Source organism: Orbicella faveolata, unplaced genomic scaffold, assembly GCF_042242905.1.
Source record: "Orbicella faveolata isolate gen_17 unplaced genomic scaffold, um_ofav_v1 contig_14, whole genome shotgun sequence".
In the NCBI taxonomy this organism is placed as follows: Eukaryota; Metazoa; Cnidaria; class Anthozoa; order Scleractinia; family Merulinidae; genus Orbicella; species Orbicella faveolata.
This window is the reverse complement of record NW_028301541.1, coordinates 8,045,370-8,063,880: the sequence shown is the minus strand read 5'-3', so window position 1 is coordinate 8,063,880 and position 18,511 is coordinate 8,045,370. Positions and strand designations below refer to the sequence as shown.

Here is an 18,511-nt window from a genome sequence, read left to right as displayed (position 1 = left end):
TTCGCGTGATACTTCCTCTATCTTTCGTTCTTGGCCCGCGTTCTAGGTTCTTGACCAGCGGTATCACATGCTAAGACTTGGTAACCGCGCCTTTTGAACGATCTCCTTGGCAACGAAACAAATCAGAGGCAACCATGTTTTCTGTACAAGACAGCGACAACCTGTGTGCCGCAAAATTGTGTTGTTTTTAGTGACATTCTAGGTACTGACTCACTTGTGAAGCGTTGAAAAAGGAGTTGAACTGCCCAGAAGGTGTTTCCAACGTCCAATCCGCATTCATAACGCTTAAATTTTGTAAATCACTCCTTCCACCGAGATGTCGATTGCTGTAGCGACTCCGAGGCATTGCTTCGGCCTGAAGGCTGATGTCGCTGACAATATTTGTTATCTGGACGAGCAGACGATCATTTATCCATCTGGATCGAACTGCATTTTATTCAACATCGATCAGAAATCGCAAAGATTTATTCCCGGGACTGACAAAAGCGCTGGAATGACTGCGTTGGCTGTCAGTCCGAATCGAAGATATGTCGCTATCGCGGAGAAAGGAGAAAAAGCCACCATAACCATTTACGATCTTAACACGCTGAGAAAGAAAAAAGTGCTTAGCTCTGCGGAGGTGCAGTCCACCGAATTTGTGAGCTTGGCATTCTCGCCGGATTCAAAATATCTTGTGTCTCAAGGTGGAAGGCCTGACTGGACCTTGTTGTACTGGACCTGGGAGAAAGCTAAAGTAATGGCTGTCACAAAATCTACAAATCAGATGAATTCCCCTGTTTATCAGGTAATTAATATTAGCGAACTTTCATGTGAAGTGCGTTGCCTTCCTTTTGTCTCATTTAGCAAAGAGTGGGAACTACATGTAGCTGTATTAGAAGTTTTCTTCAACTACATGTACAAGTCATGTGGCATTGTTCTCATTGTCTCAGACAGTTGGCCAAATTACTAAAGATGGAGCATCTGTCTAAGAGGAACTTGGGAAACTTTAGAATAGGAGTTTGTCTGATAAATATTCATCTGTACATAAATACGGGCAAACAGACAGATCATCCATAGTTTGCCTGTCAGGGCAAACATAGACTACGAGTAGTCCCTCTTTCGCTTAGTCCATCGTGCGTGACGCAAAAGAAAACCGCGAGGAAAAAAATGGCCGCGCGAAATCCTGGAGGCAAGGAGCGCGCGAAAGAAGGGACTACCGCCTAAGCCCAAGAGTTTGAATTATGCGTTGCTCTCACAATGCAAAAATATGATTGGCTTATGTTAAGAGCGTTGACAACGTGTTGTCAACATTTGAGATACCTGTGACGTCTTCCAGGAATGTTTTGGAACCGGAGCAAATGGAAGCAGTACCAGAGCTCCTAGCCCCCAGGATTTCGCGCGACCATTTTTTTCTCGTGAATTTCTTTCGCGTCACGCACGACGTACTGAGCAAAAGAGGGACTACTCGTAGTCTAGGGCAAACAACCATGACAGTTTATCTGGACAGACAGTCTGTCTGTTTTTCCATAATTTATTTATGCACATTCATGGGTCTCATTAAGGGCCGGTACTGGGCAAATTGACTGGTTTTGGGGATGAGTTTGCCTGCCTGGTTTGACCATCTAGAGGAAAGTTTTTCTTATGGTAGAAGTTCAGTTCAAATAGTTTTGCCCACCTGTGATAACCAGTTCTCCTCCTGCTGAAAACCTTAGTGAAACCCCTGCACAGATGATCAAATTATTAGATGAACTCCCATTCTTTGTCCAAGTTTGTCAAAGACAGATGATTAGTCTCTAGCATAAATTCAATCATTGCAAGCTTACTATAGAGTAAATTAGTTTTAAACCGTCTTCTTGCCTTTGTTCTTGCAGGTGACTTTCAACCCGCAAGACAACACTCAGCTTTGTGTGGTGGGCAATGGAATCTTCAAGTTGTTCCGCTATAGCGAGGGAAATCTAAAGCAATTTGCTTTCCAGAAAATGGAGCCACAGAACTTTCTGTGCCAGGCATGGGTTTCTGATGAAAGAATCATAACTGGAACAGATACAGGCAGACTTTTGTTGTTTGAATCTGGGGAACTTAAAAATGAATTCAATGTTCACGGTGGTGCTGCCAATGCATCTGCTCCCACAAGGTAGGGATTTAGGGATTACAGCTTAAGGTAATATTGTGCACTCTTGGTTGGTTCTGAATGGTTCTGATCAAGTAAACAGTTTATGTTGTTTCTTACGATTATCTCACTGTTTGATGAGGTGTAGAAAAAAATATAGCTACAGTAATAATAATTTTTGATATATATTAACCCACATGTTAGTAATGTTCTTCCTTGCAAACTATTCATTTTATATTCATTTGATTTTTTTTTTTTTTTATGCAACACACAAAAGCTAGTTATAATACAGTTGTTTACAGCTCATACTTCTTACATCGGTTGATTTGTTTTCAGCGACTTAAAGAAAAGAAAATCAACTCATCACTGTACAGTACCAGTTAATTAACAATAATAATATTAAACTATTTATATTATTGATTCAGCTTTGTACAGCAGGCTCTGCTTTACTTTTCATTCTGTTACTTAAGAAAATCAGGTTCATGGACAGAAACATAGTATAAAATAGCTACATGTATATCAAGGTTTGTACATCCTGAAAACATTAGCCTACATTTTTCAAGTTAGTCATTTGTAGTCCATGTCAGTCTTCTCCATCCTTAACCATCCTTGTTCCTTTACAGTTTATTATTATCTCTTTGATGTTTTTCTATCTTAGTAAACTATTATTTTCAGGTTTCTATCAATTTAATTAAAGTCCTGAGCTCCTTCAATGGACCACTTCAAAGAGGTCATGCTTCTCTAACTTTTTCATTCAAACAATAAAAAAAATAAGTCCTGCCATTCAATCTACTATGCTGAATTTTGTAAATATATGAAGTTTCATAAGAGCCCATTGAACTCATGGAAATATGGGCCCCCAAACTTGCCAACTTTTGCAAAGAAATGTATACATACAGGGGTTGATTTCTTTGTAAAAACTGGCAATTTTGGGGTCCCATAATTCCACGAGTTTGCAACAAAACTCTTATGAAAATTTGCAAATTTGCTAAATTCAGTACGATAAATTGATCTATGGGAGTGATTATTATGAAAGACACAAAAAATTGTCACTGTTGCGTGACATCATCAAAGTGGTACATTGTAAGTGTTTTGTTTTCATTACATGCACTTTTAATATTTCGTTCTCATTACACGCACTTTATGAGATCCAGTTGAATAACTGCGAGTAATTTTACACGCAATATCTTGTCTACTGTGTGTAATTACAGGCGTGTAATTACACGCATTTTCGTGTATTTGCGTGTAAGGTGTGTGGACACTGCGTGTAATGTGCGTGTAGTACACGCGCTTTACGCACATGTAATGCTGCAATCCCTTTGACTGGTACTGTGTATCTTTTTCAGGCAAAGTATGGCCAGTGTTCCTGAAAGTGGCATCAGTCAAGATGCTCCGCCACAGGTGACCTGTATCATTGCTTTCTCAAAAGGTTTCATCTGCTCGGGCGGTGCAGGAACTGTACATCTCTTTGAAAAGACGGAGGAAAAAGACTTCTACAAGAAGGCCCGAGAAATAAAGATCCCAGTTGACACACAAAGCCCCGACCTGCACGTGTCAGAAAGTCAAGAGATCGTCAATCTGACTGTGAGTCCCTCAGAGGAGACGCTGGTTTGCAGCACAAAGTCAAGTCAGCTGTATTGTATCACCATGTCTACAGCTGATCTTGGAAAGGTAAGAAATGCGTGATATGCCTATTATACATGTGCTACGTACTTGTTTAGTGTTGTTGCATTTGACATGTTACTGACAGTCAGATATATCAAGGAGTGTGCCGTTACATGTAAATGTACACCAAGGCTGTCATTAAGGTTTGATTCACCTGTATAATACAGTCTTGATCTTTCACACCCATAGTAAACTTGTTACTTTATGGGTGAATTTTACTTGCAACTTTGCCTGTATAAGCATCAAGTGCCCATCAAGCCTGATCAGCGGTAACAGGTATTACTGGTAACAGCCCTTATTGATAGTGCTGTGTATATGTACAGTGTATGTCTCTTGGACAACCAACTACTGTACGCCACCCCTCAACCCCCATTTGCTAAAGGGCACATGTATGTTATATGTTTTCTATATACAAAATTCCCATTCTTTCTGGAACTGTGTGTTACCCTTGACATAAGCCTTACAGGTTTATCATTAAGTGACTGGGACAGCATTCAATCATGTACATACATGTACAGAGTTTATAAAAGGTGTGGTTACCCTGTGATTCCCATTTCAGGAGATCCTTTACTTCCCTGGTAAGAAAAAGAATGAAAGAACAAAAAAAAGTTTGTTTTAGTAGGTTTGCTCTGATTGCCTAGTCTACTTGAGGTGTCAATTAATATGAATTCAACTGACTTTATGTGCAGCTTGTGTCTGTGATAAAAGAGCTAGATGTTCATATTGTCGTGCTGATGCACCTATCTAGACTCAGTAATTTACAAATATGCATCATGCCTTTAAAGAAAATTTTGTAAAATTACTGCCATGCATTTTAAAGTAAATCTGTAAATAATTTTTTTAGAGATTTTATTTAAAAATTATAAGTTGTTTGAATATAATTAAAACATTATAAATAAAATTAATTACACTTGTTTTTGAAGATAATTTTTTAATGATGTGCTTAAAATAGAGAAAAGAGCTTCAAATTGAATTAAAATGTAACATCAGGCACAATCATGTAAGATTCATCTCTTTTTAAAATTAAACCTTTAAATGAAGGAATCATCTTAAATAGAAAAGTTAATTCCAAAGTGATTTAAAGAATATGAAGATTCTAAATTAAAAATTGAATTTTCAATAAAGTTATACAAATTTGAATATCTTAAGCTAAAAATACATGTTTGTAAAATGTAACAATGTAAGCTTTGTTTAAAAATACTTAAACTTTCGAAATTATAAACCATAATTGTATTGTTTACATGATTATGTTCATAACATGAAAATGCTTTGTTTACTTACAGAGAGGAAAGAGAGGAAAAATGAAGATGAGAAAAATAACTGTTATTGTTAGTACTGTTTGCACAAAACATTACTTCTTTATGTAAAGCGCCTAAAGTGATTTAAACAATTTAAATTTTTCCGAAGACTGATAAAGCTAATATAAAACTAGTCACTTTTCTGTATTTTTTGTTACTTTTTTCTTTTCTTAACTTAGTATGAAGTAGTGAGACATTCTTTATAGTGTACAATTTTTCAGTTTAATAATTGTAACCATCATTACATGTATACTATTTATTATTAAATTACTTACTGCCTGCATGACTCAACCAATCTTGCCTTATTCACAAATGTTTACAGGCATCTAGGCTTGTTTGGTCTTGCCAAGGGTATTTTCTTTTTTTCCTTGACTTTTTTTTTGCCAAAATACAATCCATGGCTCAACCAAACTCTCATGATATACCGCCCTCCGTGAAGTGTACTTAACAGTTATAATAGGGCCATATTTGCTTTGTGGTGGTAAGTACAATATGTTGATGTCAAAGTTCTTTGCATAATGTTTTTGTTATATGTATTTCATGACAGGGCGATATAGCAACTTTCGAGTTGCTGTCACAGGCATTCCACCGTGGCGTCATCACTGGTATGGATGTGTGCATAAGGAAACCATTGATCGCGACTTGTGGTTTGGACAGATCAGTGAGGATATGGAACTACGAAGCTTGGTGAGGTTTTTATGTGGAAAATAGCGCAATTATTTTGTGACATTTTTCAGTGTAGTTTTGTCTGCAGTTGGTGTGCAATCTCTGCATGCAATATTGTCTCTTCTCAGAACTGTTGACAGATCTGTGTTATGCCTATGTTACGTGTAGAATGTTCAAGTAAATTTAGCATTACATCTATTAATACGGTAGTTTACACTCTCCCCTAATTAACTGAAAGCCATTGCTTGGTCAACCACTACATGTACAGTGGCTGCAGTAGACAGTGTAATTCCTAGATTATCTCTCATTAATATTAGAGACAGAACTTGACAATATTTTTGAGGTGAATAATGAACCTCAGAAACTTAAACCTGTACTTTAATTTTAGATTAACTAGTCGTGAATTAATTAATCAGGGAACCAGGAAGAACACAGCATCCTTCGTGAAAATTCTGCCCCTCATTGCATCTTGGAAAATCGCAAATAGAGAACTTGTTACAGTTTGCTCTTCATTCAATGATTCACGTATTTTTATAAATATCCTCCTCGTGGTCTTTTAGATGCATTTCATGTTTTTACAAGACAATCATAATTTAAGCACCGTTTTGACAAAACAATGCAGCAGAATTCTCATGATTAGTGCCTCTTTGAGAGACTGTACTGACCTAGTGAAGTTAGCCTGCGAGCAGGCTTACCTCTGAGTCACACGCACCATCAATCCGGTGGGAGAAGTCTGGTACAGAGACGCGTGTGTTCCCGAAATATGAGTCTGCTCGCAGGTTATAATAAAGTTAATTGTTGCCTTGCAGCTCACTGGAACAGTATAAAGAATTCCAAGAGGAGTGCTACAGCATAGCGCTTCATCCTTCAGGCTTGTACATCTTGGTTGGATTCAGTGACAAGTTACGGCTTATGAACCTGCTGATTGACGACATCAGGTCCTTCAAGGAATTTACCATCAGAGGCTGTAGAGAGGTTAGTGTGTCTACAGTACCGGTTAGTCGAGTTCTGGCCCATTCTCTGTCACACAACGCTACGCGCTTGAGGGATGGTCCCTCTGTCCCTCCCGAGAGAGTAGCGTTGCGTGACAGAGAGAGGGCCAGAACTGAACTACAGTAACGTGCGAACATCGCACGCGCGTCTTAAACGCAATTAACGTAAAAACAAATGTTCCATTGTGCGCTTTGTTTAACGCACTAGGTACATTCCCCCTGGGGGAGGAGTTGACTCCCACATTAAAGGGCGGGGTTGCCTGTCGGAAATTTATGAAAATTACCCGTATGAGATACCAAGATCCTGTTTTGTGGGCGTGGCTTCAAATTTTTTTTCACCCCTAAGAGGAACCAATTCTGAAACAACAAATTATTTCTTGTCATATTTTTTGGGGGCTCAATACTGTAAACGTACCACAAAAGCTCCCGCTGTGAACCTTTTGGGGCTGAAACCCTCAGAGATACCAAAACCGTTTTTTAACTCCTTTAAGTTACATGTACATGTACGACGGGCACCCCCACCGTTTTGTGTGGGAGTCGCCCTTGGGGGTACACGCGCGTTTTTGAACGCGTCAGCTATTTTTGGTCGTAGCCAATATTTCTGTTGTGACACAATATTTCAGTCAAATATAGGAAAACAGACTCGAACACGAGCAATAGCGTTATAAATCAATTTTAGTTGGCGGACATGTACAATGTATCTCTAAAGGATACCATACAAAACTAGTCTTGGTTAGGGGAGACGAAGCAAAAATGAGACAGAGATTTGTGAAGGTATCCATCATTTCATACATCAAAGTACTATGAGATACATGTAGCCTGCGTTGCGAGGTTCTCGTACGAATGCAGAATTTTCTGCCTATTGGCCGGGGCGAAAATTGTGGCGTTGCAGAGCAAAATGAAATACGCAAATCAGTGCATTTTTCACTTTTGTCGCAACCTACATGCAGGCTTGTAATCTGCAAAGCATCGTTGTTAAATCGATTTCAAGACTATTCAATCGTCTTGAGAGCGATTTAACAACGGTTCTTTGCTGCTAATCGAAAAATGATATACTGCCTGGCTGTACACTTTATTTACAGATTGTCACACGTTTTAAAACCTTCCCAAAGTCGCTTAGAATTCCTGTGTATCGTACTGTATGCTACTAAATGGGGTAAATGTTTCAAAACTCAACTTAGCGTTAAGGAAGGGCTAGGTCCGAAACGTCTGCTAGATACATCGTTTTTAATTTGCCACTGAGTTATTACTATTTCCAACTTTTGAACTGTTTACTGTGCCACGCAGCAACTAATCCTTTTGGATTACAAATATTGGGATAAAGTGTTGTCGTTGTTGTTGTGCATTACAAGTATCTATGGAATTTTACAAAGCAGTGTCAAGCTCAAGAAATAGAGTTGTTAGCAAAACTAAACTAAGACGTGAACAATAAAACTGTGAGACTCGAAATTCAAATCAACACACTGTACCGAAACGAGCGCTTTTGAAAATTCGACCAATACGCAGTCTAGGCGTACTTGGATTCGCGCGCGCGGCTGATACTCGCGTGTTTTAAACGCGAATTTTGGTTTACTTATCTCTAAGCGGAACTGTATCAACTTCTTTTGTGCAAACAGACGATGCAAAAGTGAGACAGGAAGTTATGGATGTAGACGTAAATTCACGCAGTGAGCGTTTTGTGGTTTGCTGCTTTTTGGCCGGGGCGAAAATCGTGGCTTCAGCGAGCAAAATGAAATTTGCAAAGACTTTCAGAATCGGTGCATTTTCACGTTTGTTGCAACTAGGCATCGTTGTTAAATTGATTTCAAGACCATTTAATAGTCTTGAAAGCGGTTTAAAAACAATTCTTTGCTGCTGATCCGAAAACGGTATGCTGCCTTGCGGAACATTTTCGTAACAGATTGTCGCGCGTTTTAAAACCTTTAGGTAGTTCAAGGTAAAGGTAAGCTAAAGTCTGCATACGAGCCAAGTGGCCCACCAGGCCGGAGCTTATCCCGGTTTCCTTAACATGAAGCGACTAGGAGTATTTCTACTCCCCCCTGGATGGGATGCTAGTCCATCGCAGGGTTACCCCCAGCATTAAATTCGGCGGTACCCATTTATACTCCTGGGTGGAGAGAGGCACTGTGAGAGTTAAGTGTCTTGCCCAAGAACACAACACAATGTCCCAGACCAGGGTTCGAACCCGGATCGCTCGATCCGGAGACGAGCGCACTAACCATGAGGCCATTGCGCCTCCACTTGGTACTTCAAGGCGATGTTATAAAGCTTAAAGAAGAGACTTTGCGCCTTGTTCTCAAAGAACTCGTGCGTATTGCAATGTTTTGCTGAAATTCAAAAAGTTTCATGAAGCATTGAAAAAGAGCCGCAGCTTACTTGTTTTTCTCTGTACTAAACTCCAATTTGATGGTTTAGCTTTCGGCTTGATCTTTCTCACCTTTTCTTTATTTGCGTGCAAGTATCACGTGTTAAATGACTTTAAGGGTTGTGCTGAAAATTATTTGCTGACTTTTACTTTGCAGTGTTCGTTCAGTAATGGCGGTCATCTATTTGCCGCTGTGCATGGCAATGTTATTCAGCTGTACTCCTCAACAACATTCGAGAACGTTGGCAACCTCAAGGGACACAATGGAAAGGTATTTAATCACATTTTTTAACATGAAGAAATTAACGTTTCCTTCCCCTACTTCAGAGAAGTCAGGGACTGGATCCGAAAAATTCCATTTTAATGACGTAGCTCTTCGGAGATCCGTGCAGTGCCTCTGATTGGTTGTGCGTTACCACGCTACACGATTGGCTCAAACAACCCGCGCCACTTTTTCATCCAGTCAGAAGTAAAATCAAAACCAATCGTGACTCGCTCGCATACGTTTTCCCGCCCTTTGCGTCAGCTACATGTATTGCTCCGAGTTTTGATTGGTTCTCTGGATTGTCTAGGTCGGTTGTGATTCGCTAGAGTGATTATTTTGATTTTAGTTTTACAACGCTCGATTGAAAATTGCTCTCAGCCAAATTAAGTTTCATAAGCGAAATTTAGCTGAATACGGACACCAAAGGCGCATACAGTAGTTTAGTGTTTATGTTATGGAGATGTCCATATTTCAGAGGTAGAGATTTTATCAATTCTGGTTTGTCTGTGACAAAGTGAAGTGTCCATAATTTAGAAGAGGCTGTATTAGTGAGATAACTGTCCTTAAAGGAGCTCAGTCGCAGTTTTTTTAGTTATTTTGGCCATGTGCAAAATTACCCTTAAATTGAAGGAAACCTGAAAATGGTACTTTCCTAAGAAAGGAAAACACCAAAGAGGTAATAATAAACCATAAAGGAACAAGGATGGTTAAGGATGGAGAAGATTAACACGGATTACAAACGAATAACTTGAAAAATTTAGGCTAACCTTTTCAAGAGTGTTTAAATCCAAATGCACAATGTACATGTAAACCCGTTCAGTTTCCCATCTCAATAGCTTTTCCAATTCAACAATGTTTATCTTGCTTATTATAAGAACTGTCATTTTAAGGTTTTTGTCAACTTTGAGTTCAATTTTGCAAATCACAAAATACCTTCAGATCGCTTGAATTTGTTCAGTATATATCGCCTAACTAATTCTTATGGTCCATGGCTAATTTCATAGGTTCGCCAAGTGATCTGGAGCCAGGATGATAGTAAAATTATTTCCTGTGGTATGGACGGTGCAGTATACGAGTGGAATGTGACCAGTTACAAGCGTGAAGGCGAGAGCGTGCTCAAGTCCTGTAGCTACACCAGCGTGGCGGTCTCCCCCGACAGTAGGACCACTTTTGCTGTGGGCTCGGACAGGACGCTCAAGGAGATTTGTGACTCGCAGGTAAATAAGTTAGTTTAAAGGAGCTCAGTCACGGTCAAGGTCAAGGTCAACTTTATTTAGGCAGGGTGGCCCAATCAGCACTTGGCTGGTATCAAAAGGGGCCCTGCGTAAATTAAGACTACATTAAATTTCTATACATAGAGATTTACGTTTACAATTATAAAAAATTAAAAATAAAAACTACTCTCTAAAATAAAGTCTAAGAAGATTTTTAAAAATGGGGAGCGATGTTGCTTCTTTTATTGTAGTGGGTAAATTATTAAAATGAAGCGCACCAGAGTATCTGAAAGTCCTTTTCCCTAGTGTTAACTTGGGTTTCGGCAAGTGCATGTCGTTCCTTTTCCTCGTGTTGTAAGAATGAACGTTGCAATTTCTAATAAAATAATCCGACAAATATGGAGGAGCTAAATTATTTAAACATTTAAAAACTAAAATGCATTTGTGGGCTTTTTAGGTATTTTAAACAAAATTACCTTTAAACTTAAGTAAACTTGAAAATAGTAGTTAACTACGATAGAAAAACACTTAAGAGATAATACTAAACCATAAAGAAACAGGGATGGTCAAGGAATGAATGTGGAATACACACGAATTCATGTCTCCGTCATGCAGCTTAAAACTCACACTGTTACCCGAAACCCCTGATATGTTGGACCGTAAATTTGGTTTGATATTCTGCGGAAGAGGCTAGAAAAATTCAAGTCTTTGCCTAATTAGGGACGTCCAAGCTAAGCCTCTCAAAAGAAGGAGACCTATCTTGGGGCAAAATCATTTTTAAGTGACCGTTACAAGTATTGTGGTTTCAATAAGAGTAACATGTATGGATCAAGGCATGGTTGTTGTGGAAATTCCTAGTTGTTTTTGAGAGCTGTTTTTATAGGTCTGACCAAGTTAGCCTTGTACTTTCTCAGGGAAAAAAGAAAGAAAAAACTAGAGAAAAGCCTACTACTTTTGATCTAAATGCAAATCATGTTTGTCTTCAACAGATTTTGCGTGAAGTGCCAGCTAGTGACATCGTGTTGACGCAGTGCGTGATGTCACGTTCCGGTCGAATGCTCTTCGCTGGCACCAGCTCAGGGACCCTGCGCGCAATGAAATTTCCGCTGACCGTTCCTGGAGAGTGGCAGGAGCATCAGGTGCATTCCAAGCCCATCACCAAGGTAACCATTTCACAGGTTCTTTTACGAATAATCATGGTACTAGGTTTTTGTCCACTTGTTACTCGAATTTCTGGGGGATTCCGTCTTAAGCTCATTTCAAAGTGATGTTGGAAGGAGATATCTCCTAAATAATTTCTTGAAACAAAATATTCGCCCTCCAAGATTTTTTCCTGTCGTCTATTAGTGCTTATAACCTATTCAATGTGCACTGTATCTTCATTTTCCAGATGCGCATGTCTTTTGACGATCAGTACCTGTTCACAGTGTCCGAGGACGCATGTTTGTTCATCTTCAAAGCCGTGGACAAGGAAGGCAGAGGAATGAAACGTGACAAGGAAGTGGGGTACGCCGAGGAGATCCTTATCACCAAATCAGACTTGGAAGAAAAGGTGAGGACGAAAAGATACGTGAACCTTTTCTGGTGTTGCAAGGACACTTTCATTCTGCACGCTTTGCGGACGTATCCTTGTGCATTGTCTGGCGTTTGCTGGTACTGACATGAGTATGGTGTCTTCGCGCAGCACAGATAAAATGATTCATTAGCTTTAGCAATAGTAATGACGAGTGCGCAGCCCGAGTTAACTATCACGCATAGAAATCGAGAGCGAATAATCTCATTCTTTTAGTGTAAATCTACTAGTCGTTCAAAACTTTATGTAACTCCATTCACAGACACTTCGAAAACGCCAAAAAGCGGCTGTTATCTTATTAACAAGGGCACACTGCTACGCTTCTCACTATCTATCACAGAATAGATAGTGAGTAGCGTAGACAATCAGAGGACGACATTCGTGATAGAACGCTAGTAGATTAATACTAAAACCTGTTATAGGTTAAGGAGAAAACAGACTTTTGTCGCTTTTGGAATGTAAAGGGTAACGTTCAGTTTTTATTACTCTTTTAAAACAGAACTCCATGATGGCCGAGCTGAAAACGCGCGTTGAAGAACTGAAAATGGAAAACGAGTATCAACTGCGACTCAAAGACATGAACTACAACGAGAAGATCAAAGAACTGACGGAGAAGTTCATACAAGAAATGGAATCGCTGAAAACTAAGAACCAAGTCCTGAAGACTGACAAGGACAAAGAAGAAGCGAAACACGAGGAGGAAATTGCTGACTTTTTGGAAAAACACGGCAAAGAGTTGCAAGACTTAGAGTCAGCGAACAACCAGAAACTCATGTCTGAATACGAGAAATATCAAGAACTACAGGCTAAGAGCCAGAAGATGCAAGAAGATTATGAGCGACAGTTGACGGAGATGGAGGAATCTAAAGAACAGGCGTTGGAGCAGCTGACCGAGTATTATGAGAATAAACTCGAGGAAAAAAGCGCCCAGCTGGAACAGGTAATGACCAAGTTTCCTTAAGCCTCCAGACTACCCCCCACCCCGCCCCCCCAAAAATAAAAAAAATAAAAACAATTCCCCCTAGGAATAACCACTAAAATTAAGCCCTCTCTCCACTAAAATTATTTCCTCCCAACAGAGACAAGCCCCTAAATCTTTGTCGCTACCATCTTCACAATCCCTTCCTCTCCTCCCGCCCTTTCTTCTGAATTGTCGGTTTATTTTAAGTTTCATCATTCGTCTTATCGAATTTCTCGTAAAGTGCACGCCGTACTACGCACTATGTTTTATTCTCATTGTATAATCAATTCTTTTGACAAGCAAAACTACGGCCTGCAGGTGTTTGGAAACAGTTTTAAAGTCCGCGGTCAGTTCATTTCATGGACTGAATTTCGAGTGAGCCGAGTGAGCGACATTTTCTTTAAAGCCGTTGCTCAGCAACACGACCTTTCTGATGACGTCATGCTGACGCGACAACTTCCAAATTAAAGTATTTCCATTCTTGTTCCTCGGAGTAAACAAAATTATATCAGGCGTTTGTTTATTTTTCACGACATTTGCTGCCATTTTCCCACACAGTCACAAGATGAGTCTCGGCAGCAGCTACGAGAATACGAAGAAACAAAGAAACAAATTGAAGAAGATGCAGACCGTGAAATCCTGGACATCAAAAACAAGTACGAACGAAGGCTGAGAGAAGAAAAAGAGGCTAACCTGAGGCTGAAAGGCGAAACAGGAATTATGAGGAAAAAGGTAAACTGGATCTTTTGTAGTGTGGGTAAACGGACGGGATCATAACCCTTCTTTCCCTGCAGTACAGGGGAAGATAAAAAATCCGCGTGTTTTTTCCTTCCTCTCCCTCCTCCCCAATTTCTTTGCCCCACGCCTACTCCCTTGGCAGATTTTCCCTCGCCCAGACCGCCCACTTATTACCTAGTCTAAGATGGCGACCTTACGGAAAAAGGTGCACTTGCTTGCCTAAAATATGCCTGCATTGCCGGCTAGCTCATGTTCCGAACACGGACCGTAGAGAGACGTTCAAGATTCGACTCCAAGTCTTCCATAATATGAGCCTTTGAGGACTCTGATTTGTAACAAAACGTCACAGGTGTTTCAACAGTTTTCCTGTTGACAGTTGTTGGGAAAGAACACTGTAGCTAACAAGATGTTCGAAGTGCGATCTAAACACCGCTTTACTGCTTTTTCTTCCTGGTTAGTTTACAAGCCTTCAGAAGGAGATCGACGATTACAAAGCTGAAATACAACGGCAGCAGAACGAGAACAACAAACTGCAAGGAGTGATCAAGTCTCTAGAGAAAGACATCTATGGACTGAAGAAAGAGATCCAGGAACGAGACGAAACCATACAGGATAAGGTACAATAGCGGTCCTGCTTGTTTTTTCTGCTTGTCTGACTGTCTGTCTGTCTATCTGATTGACTGACCGACCGACCGACCGACCGACTAGGCTCGATTTCCGCCGCTTTCTCGAGTCCGGTCTACGTTCCTCCCCGAGATGAGTTCGGGGGAGGAGCGCGGGCTCTTTTCCCGAACAGCGGCTGGTAATCGAGCCTACCGACCGACCGACCGACTGACTGACGGACTGTCTGACTGTCAGACTGACGGACTGTCCGACTCTCTGTTTGACTGACTGACTGACTGACTGACTGATTGTATGAATGAATGAATGAACGGAGGAACGAAGGAACGAAGGAACGAACGAATGAATGAATAAGCAGCTGACTTATTAATTGATTGATTACCTGACTGATTGATTGATCGACTAATTGATTGATTGATTGATTGATTGACTGACTGACTGATTGATTGATTGATTGATTGATTGATTGATTGATTGATTGATTGATTGATTTGTATTAGAAGCAGTTAAACCTATCACTGATTAAAGCTGCCAATCTCTCCCTAGGAAAAACGAATATATGATTTAAAGAAGAAGAATCAAGAGCTTGAGAAATTCAAGTTTGTTTTGGACTACAAAATAAAGGAGCTGAAAAAACAAATAGAGCCCAGAGAGAATGACATTAAAGCCATGAAAGAACAAATACAAGAGGTAAGCCAAAATCAAGCCCGTATTTTTTCACGTGAACAGCTCTGATCGGAGCCAGATGAAGACTGAAGTAACGCGAAAACGAAACTATTCATGATGCGAAATATCGCAGCGCCAAAATTTGTAAGAATTCAAAACAATCATAAGTCAAAGTAAAATGATTAACTGGAGGCAAGGGAGAGAAGCACGGAGGGGGTTTCATGCGCTAGAAAACACGTAAAGTGTTGTGCGTGAGGAAAAAATGTCACGGATAGCAAGGGTGAGAAAATTCGTGTTGTCATGATTGGTTTTGATTTTGTATCCTGCGTGGTAACCGAGAAGATACAATCTCTGCTTGAATTGGCATATTAAACGGACACAATCAAAATGTAAAATTTTAAGTAGATTCTTAACTAACTCTAGAAAATCTTGAGAGGGCATGAGATTTTGGCTATCAAAATAAAGTTGCTTTGCGCGCGCGTGCGTGCGTGCATATCATTGCGGCTGACTGTGTCGTCATATTTGAACAACCAGGTTTATTGTGCCGGCGAAAGGAGATCTTGCAGTTGTAGTTACAAAGAAAGCAAACTTTGCAACCTATGGGAACAGTTTTGGTTGCATGATATTTAAGGAAGAAGTGCGCTAACTTAATTTTTTTTCCTTTCTATTTTTCAACAGATGGAGAGTGAGCTTGAACGGTTTCACAAGCAAAACACGAGCTTGGAGTTGAACATCACCGAGCTTAGACTTAAACTGAAGGCTACCGACAAAGAAATGCACTCTCAAAGGCAAAGGGTAAATAACGTCACTGATCGCCATTGCAGTTCTTCATTAGGTTTTTCCTCTCTCTGCTTTTGTTTCACTTCTTTACTTTTCATGGCTGATACAATTCTCTACCTGTGTTCCGTTTATTTTGATCTTTACCGCCCATCGGGAATTTTCCGTTTTTAAACATTAAGATAAAGTTCTGTGTTTGTGGATAAGAAATGTTGTTCGCTTGAGCTTTCAGATGAAAGCTTTTGTTTTGTTTTGCTTTTTTAATTTCTTCTTGGTAGAAAGTCTAGATATTTGTCGTGTGACACGAATGTTTGGTTTGCCATTAATTTTCTCTTCTGTTTTTTTTTTTTCACCTCAGTTTCTCTATTATTTTCTACTCTCTAATTATGCTTTCGTATTTAATCTTAGGTTGGTGATGTCGAAGCTATTGTGAAGAGATTTAAAACTGACCTCCACAACTGCGTTGGCTTTATACAAGAACCGAAGAAACTGAAGGAGAATGTCAAGTCTTTATATCAAAAATATGTCCAGGATGAATCGGTAAGCACCTCGAAATTCTTCTCAATTTAGAACGCTCCTCTGATCAGGGCTGTAGCCTGAAACAAAAAGTTTTAACTGAGGCAATGTCCGTGAAAAAAATATGACAGACTTACTGCCCATGGTAAGATTCCCTACCTAAGTATTTAGGGTGTTTACGATGACAACAAACAACAAAAACGAAAAAAAAAAACATGTCCGAGGCAAGCGCTTCCTCTTGCGTGTTACTAGCGACGGCCCTGCTGATGATTGTCGTGAAACCAGGACCAACGTAATTGAGTCTGACCAATCAACGCAAAGAGACATAAACCGATGAACCAATCACAACCCAAAGCAAAACATGCAACAGGTGCAAGCGCGGGAAACAATTAACCTGTCCCACGCGTCATACAACTGGTGCTAAATGCGCGAAAAAATGCAACCGGTGCTAAGCGCGGGAAAACGTAGAACCGGTGCCAAGCGCGGGGAAACATGGAACCTGTAACAAGGCGGGAAACGTGTATTCCATTAAGGGGGCCAAGCGTCGTCTGGCCAGTATTAAGCGTGGGAAAACTCGTTTCATTCAATCTCGTTTTCGTTACTACATTAGACCATGTACACACGAGTCGCCACCTCAATGAAATCTTGTGCGATCTTTTGCCTGTTCACCTGGTAATTTTGTCGTATTTTTAGCTGGATTCTGCTGGCGTGGACGCGGACATTCAAAGAGAGTACGCGCGTCAGAGAGAACATCTGGAGAGAAGTGTAGCGTCCTTGAGAAAGAAGCTTGCCAAGGATTCCGAGATCCACAGAGCAGATAACGTCAGAATTATGCAGGTGGGGAATTGAGCCGTTAGCGTGGTAGATTTTCATCTGAAATGCAGTTTGCTTTGTTGGCCGTTGTTTAGTGTCGTTGCGTTCGACTCGCGTTTTCCTCGCGTTTTCCTCGCGTTCATCTTGCGTTTTATTGAGAATCTAAGAAACCACTTGCTTTTCTTGCTTGTTTAACTTTCGATTCTCGCATTGAAGCACCAACAACACTAATTTTGACGCAAGTTGATAACGTAAATTTCGCTATTAATCACAAGGCAATCTTCTGTTTCACTGGGTTAAAAGTATTCTATTTTCTCTTCTAACGCCAATTTTTCTTGCAGGAAAACGTTACTCTCATCAAAGAGATAAATGACCTCAGACGCGAGCTCAAAATCGCCCGCACTCAAGTCCATGACCTTGAAACCGCGTTAGGTGTCATGCGCAAACAACAGCAATTCCCCGAAGATGAGGACCCTAGCAACTCGGAGAACAAACGCAACATGTCCGACGAAAATTTAGAGATGGAAAAGATGATTGATATGCAGAAAGTCGAGATTAGAAAATTACGCGTCCAAATAAAAGATATGGAGACCGTCATCAATTCCCGACCGCCCTCTGGATCGAGGTTACCACCTATGGCCGTGAATTAAGATTTTGGAGAGAAGTTTCCATTTTCTCTTCGTGCGAGTGTTACGGACTTTTTGAAAGACTGAGAGTTAAAAACTACTTCTTCTTTCTTTTTTGTTATTAGCCGATTTTTTTTTATTCAGCTGCACATGTAAATAGCCAAACTCGATATAGAAATTGTGGACTAAAACTTAAGTGCTCGAGTTGGTATCCAAACAGCTTTTTAACCGAATTGTATATTATCTGAGCTTATCCAAAGAGGCTGTAAATAAATCTGTATTTTCAATTTGGAGAGTTCCACTGGTGTGCATTATTTATAAGGATTATAAACATGCATCCCTCCTTGAATGGCGCGGTAGCGTCGTGTTTGTTTTCTACGAAAAGCAGAAATTTGTTCTACCTTGTGAAACGTTTGCGCTAAACATGACGGTTTGTGCATCTTGAAAAGTTAGCCTAAATTTTTCAAGTTCGTCGTTTATAATCTCTGTCAGTCTTCTCCATCCTAAACCATCCTTGTTCCTTTATGGTTTAGTATTATCTCTTTGGTGTTTTTCTATCTTAGCAGACTATTATTTTCAGATTCCTTCAATTTAAATTTAGTTTTGTACGTGGCCAAAATGACAAAAACACTAACTGATCTCCTTTAAAAATCGCACGAGGGCGCT

The 18,511-nt window shown here is 40.1% G+C and overlaps 1 protein-coding gene across 1 annotated transcript; it reads left to right on the top strand.

Moving 5' to 3' along the window:
* Positions 1-103: 103 nt before the first annotated feature.
* On the top strand, positions 104-18,136 carry LOC110040142 (cilia- and flagella-associated protein 57-like). Its single transcript, XM_020745337.2, has 17 exons — positions 104-784; positions 1,851-2,113; positions 3,436-3,760; positions 5,600-5,739; positions 6,528-6,693; positions 9,233-9,346; positions 10,345-10,557; positions 11,544-11,717; positions 11,945-12,106; positions 12,627-13,067; positions 13,647-13,820; positions 14,285-14,443; positions 14,994-15,137; positions 15,792-15,908; positions 16,299-16,430; positions 17,100-17,243; positions 17,561-18,136. The coding sequence occupies exons 1-17, from the start codon at positions 317-319 to the stop codon at positions 17,867-17,869; spliced, it is 3,645 nt and encodes a 1,214-aa protein (XP_020600996.2). The 5' UTR covers positions 104-316; the 3' UTR covers positions 17,870-18,136.
* The last annotated feature ends 375 nt before the right edge of the window (positions 18,137-18,511 follow it).

Excerpts from the sequence above, each read along its gene's own strand:
- LOC110040142 (XM_020745337.2), top strand. The coding sequence starts at position 317 with ATGTCGATTGCTGTAGCGACTCCGAGGCATTGCTTCGGCCTGAAGGCT. Across the intron at positions 9,347-10,344 it reads TCAAGGGACACAATGGAAAG|GTTCGCCAAGTGATCTGGAG; the intron begins GTATTTAATCAC and ends CTAATTTCATAG. Across the intron at positions 17,244-17,560 it reads ATAACGTCAGAATTATGCAG|GAAAACGTTACTCTCATCAA; the intron begins GTGGGGAATTGA and ends TTTTTCTTGCAG.